At 45.8% G+C, this 4,203-nt stretch overlaps 1 protein-coding gene across 2 annotated transcripts in view; it reads left to right on the forward strand.

Moving 5' to 3' along the window:
* RPN2 (ribophorin II) overlaps nucleotides 1-4,203 on the forward strand; it is a 32,764-nt gene that overhangs the window by 2,439 nt on the left and 26,122 nt on the right. For both annotated transcript variants that reach the window (XM_018557688.1, XM_018557689.1), the window contains exon 2: nucleotides 3,815-4,008. In XM_018557688.1, coding sequence (XP_018413190.1) covers nucleotides 3,815-4,008 — 194 coding nt within the window. The remainder of the gene's footprint in view (nucleotides 1-3,814; nucleotides 4,009-4,203) is intronic.

A 4,203-nucleotide genomic window follows, 5' to 3' on the forward strand; every position in this document is an offset into this window, starting at 1 on the left:
GGTGCCGCGAACGAGCACATATAGGCGATCGGCGGGCTATGGACCCGCTGATCACCTATATGTGAAACACCCGGTAACGGGTGTGTGCATTGATCGGGTCTTTTCTGCCCGTGCGTGCCCGCTAGGGGGCGCGCGCGAGCAGAAAAAAATTGCCCGCAGGTGCAGCAGTGCCGTCCGTCCGTTTTTTTACTAGGGGGCGGACGGCAAGAGGTTAAAAAGATACTGGTTACAATGTTGCCCTTTTAAAGTCAAACTGAGTCCAAAAACCTTTATTTGTTACTTTTGCTTGGAGTGAAGATTGTAACATATAAATGTTCTCGTGTATCTGTGTTACCAGAATGGGGAGTGAGGGTCAGCCTCTTCAATCAGAGGTCGCCATTGTATAGCCATACACTGTACAACCTCCCAATATGAGGACAAACCTCAACAAGCTATTCAATTAGCATCCAGTCAGGGATCCACTTTACACTGCATAGTTGATGGTAGATCTAAGGTCCAATCAGGAGGAGAACATAATGGATGTCACCGATGTGACATTGGTGTCCGTTCAGTTTTTTCCTCCATCGCAAAATTGAAATAATTGGATCCCATGTTGGTCTATGGGGAGTCAGATGTAAATGGACTTGTGGCCATTTAAATCAGATGACCCCTGATCTGGCACAATCGGGTCTGTCAAAAGATAACTTCTATCCACATGTTTTTCCAGACCTGGCTGGAGCCAGGGGTAACTTGATGTAATCAGATACCCATAGACTGACATTGGGCTGAAAATCTAACAGGCGGACCTATTTGGAAAGCCAGCGTGAAGGGGCTCTAAGGCCTCATTCACACCACTAACTGCTAGCCCGTACAGATCCGTGGGGCGTGCACAGCTGTATCGGGCCGCTCCAGGGAAGGACAGGTGCTGCTTGCGATTTGCACGCAGCAGCCTATTCTTCTTTATGGGTGTACGCGGCCGTACACTCACCCGAACTGCACGTCCGTGCGGGTGTCCGTACTCATACGCTGACAGGATGGATCCTGTCTGCGTCCAAGCAGGGACACCCGCACGGACGTGCAGTTTGGGTGAGCGTATGGCCGTGTACTCCCATAGAGAAAACAGGCTGCTGCGTGCAAATCGCAAGCAGCACCTGTCCTTCCCAGCAGCGGCCTGATACGCCCGAATGAGGAGTTAATCCTGTCACTTCGTATGTCATTTGCACTCAGCAAATTATGAAAAAATACATCAGCAGCAACAGATACCTGCAGTGAACTCAGCATGACTAAAACTCTCCATACCTTGCTTGAATTGTATTCAAGTCCTGCTGACTTGGCTGAAATTCGCGAGGTGTGCGCTGGCACAACTCCGTTTAACAACGGTCAGTTTTTCAATCAACGTTTATTGAAGTAGCTGGGCTGAAAATTGTCTGCTGGATAGTGATTGGAGTCAATCAGCACTGTTTGTGTATTCTGACAGCGGCCGACACTGTCTGTCAGAATACAATAGTCCAGGTGGGAAAAATCCGCCATCCACACTAAACAGTATGAGAAGAAGCTACCAGTGTATGGCCAGCCTAAATGATCAATAGATCTAGAGATATAGGAAGCTGAAAGAGACACACTCGGGAGTTAAATCTTAAAAATACATTAAGGTACCTGAACTATTAACAGAAATGTATCTTATTTGGGCATCCTCAAATCAACTCTGATTTGGTGCTGACACTGTCCTTCCTTCTGGAGGGTGGCTACTTTTGTTCCCCATGTTCCCTGTGTGATGTAAAGTAGTCACCACTCCAAGCTCACTCCCGTGATGGGACTACAATCTCATGTTTAGTTTACTCATTTTGTATTGAGATTGTAGTCCATCATGGGAACGAGCTTGGAGCGGTGACTACTTTACAGCACACACAGGGACCATTCGGGACAAAAGTAGTCACCCCCCAGAAGGAAGGACAGTGTCAGCACCAATTCAGAGAATGCATTTTTAAGATTTAATTCCTGAGTTTACTGTCACATGAAGTTGTGGGCAGATCTCAACTTTTCTTTGTGCTGCAGTCAAGCTCCAACCCCTTTGTGTCATCCAACCTCGCAGGGAGGTTTCTTATTTCATTAAAGCACCCAACAGGAAGGTACAGGAGTTAGGCCCCATTCACACCAGGGTAGCAGCGGTTTTGAAATGGCGTTTTTGGGTGTTTTTTCATTGCGTTTCAACACTGAAACAAAATTTAAAAACGCGCTGATCGGCGCTGAAAAAGTAGCTCAGGGAGCAGTTTGGGAGGCAGGCGGATTGAAACGTGCAATTGTACGCGCTTGCATGAACGGGCTCCACGGAAATAAATGTGTTTTTTATGTGTGTGTTTCTTTTACTGCTGGTGGTTCAGCACGGAAAAATCTGCACAACCGAACCGCTCTGGTGTGAACGAGGCCTTAGGAGGTTGATAGGCACAGGAAAAGAGGAAGAATGATATGTTAGATCAGAGGTAGGCAACCTCGGCACTCCAGCTATGGTGAAACTACAAACCCCCACCTCAGCGAATCCACTACAAATAGCTGGAGGTGCTGCGACACAATATGATTATTGCCTGCCCTCAATTTTTTTCCAGCAGCAAAATAAGGAGGCAGATTGTGTTATTGCTACAAAATAAATCCTTGTTGATGCAAAGTGACATGGCCCTAAAACATTGAACATTTGTTTCCTCCTGACAAAAAAAATCAATCGACCTGTACAAAACGCTTGCTTTCCTTGTATTCATAGCTGTTGCATAGCTAGTCAGGCTGAAAAAAGACAGCCTGAGTTCAACCTATAGAGATATGAAAAGAAAGCCTAAACAGAACGCTATGGCCCCAGTTAATACAGAGGAAGGCAAACAAATCCATATAAAGCATGGCTCGATTTTCTCCAACAGGGGAAACAAATTCCTTCCTGATCCCATAAGGCAATCGGATATTCCTTGGATCCACAATCTCTGATGCCTAATATACCTGTAAGAACTCAATATCCAGTAATTTGTCTTTGCATTTAGGAATACATCCAGATGGTTTTTAAAAACAAGTTGTGGTAAAGAAAAAAAAAACAATGTACCGTAATACTTGTCTGCTGTGGTTAACTGCTCATGTGTTCTGGCCTGATAGAGGATCATAGTTCAGGCAGACATGCGGATTGGTTGTGTCTTAAGGTGGCCATACACCTTAAACCATCGCGCGACTTTTGTTGTGCGATGGTTGTAAGGTGATTCAAAAGTTTGTACGACCTGCCCATCTTGGACACGCAGATCGTACTTGCGATCAATGCAAGCCCGTCCTGCAGATGGGAGGGCTTCTGAATGATTGCAATGGCGAGCGGGCAGTGTGCGCTTGCGCACCTCGACCCGTGCGGCTTTCATCTTGCGATCGCGCTACCAACCCGCCGAAAATCGTACGATTTTCAGTGGGTTTTCTAGCATGCTTGTAATACGAAAGTTTTGCGAGCGTACAGTAAATGCGGTCGCAAGCTGCCCATACACCTTACGATTATAGTACGATCTCGGGATCACCCGCGATTATCGTACGATAATCGTCAGCTTTAGTGTTTGTTCCAGGAGCCCCTTCAGCGGCATGTACTCCTCTATGTAGAATAGCGTATGCATTTGTTGGATGTGTGCTTGAAATATGTACTTTGTATGAAACTGATTGTTTGAGGATCTCTTTATTTTAGATGAATAATCAGAAACTCGTGATGGAAATGTGCTTCAATAATTGGACTTTCTGTGTGTGCACAGCCATGAGACTGGGCTCTCTAATATTTTACTGTTGTCTTTTTTTATTTAATGTACTCCATGTTTTTTTTTTCTTGCAGATCCATGTTTGGTGTTCTTCGGGGCATTTGCTCTTCTTGCCAGTGTCCAGCCCTTGCCCCCAAGCCACTATCTGAGCCATGCAGAAGTGGAGAGGCTTAAAGGGGTCCTGGAACATCCGGTATCTGACTTGGAGAACGCTTATTACTACATTGTGGGATTTCAACACCTGGATGCCAGCATATCAGATGAGAAGGTGAGTCTGCTGAATAAACTATGGGCTGGGTTTGCTAACCAGTGGCCCCAACTTGTTTTATGCATAGTTTTTGGGATTTTAATCAAGGGGTAATTCCAGTTTCTGAACAAATGTGTGAAACTGAAATTACACCCAAAAATGGGTCCCCACTGGCACCCCCCCCCTCATACCGTTTGCAATGCTGTGTATGGAACG

This window comes from Nanorana parkeri, unplaced genomic scaffold (genome assembly GCF_000935625.1).
Source record: "Nanorana parkeri isolate BGI_ZX_2015 unplaced genomic scaffold, ASM93562v1 scaffold295, whole genome shotgun sequence".
NCBI classification, from domain to species: Eukaryota; Metazoa; Chordata; class Amphibia; order Anura; family Dicroglossidae; genus Nanorana; species Nanorana parkeri.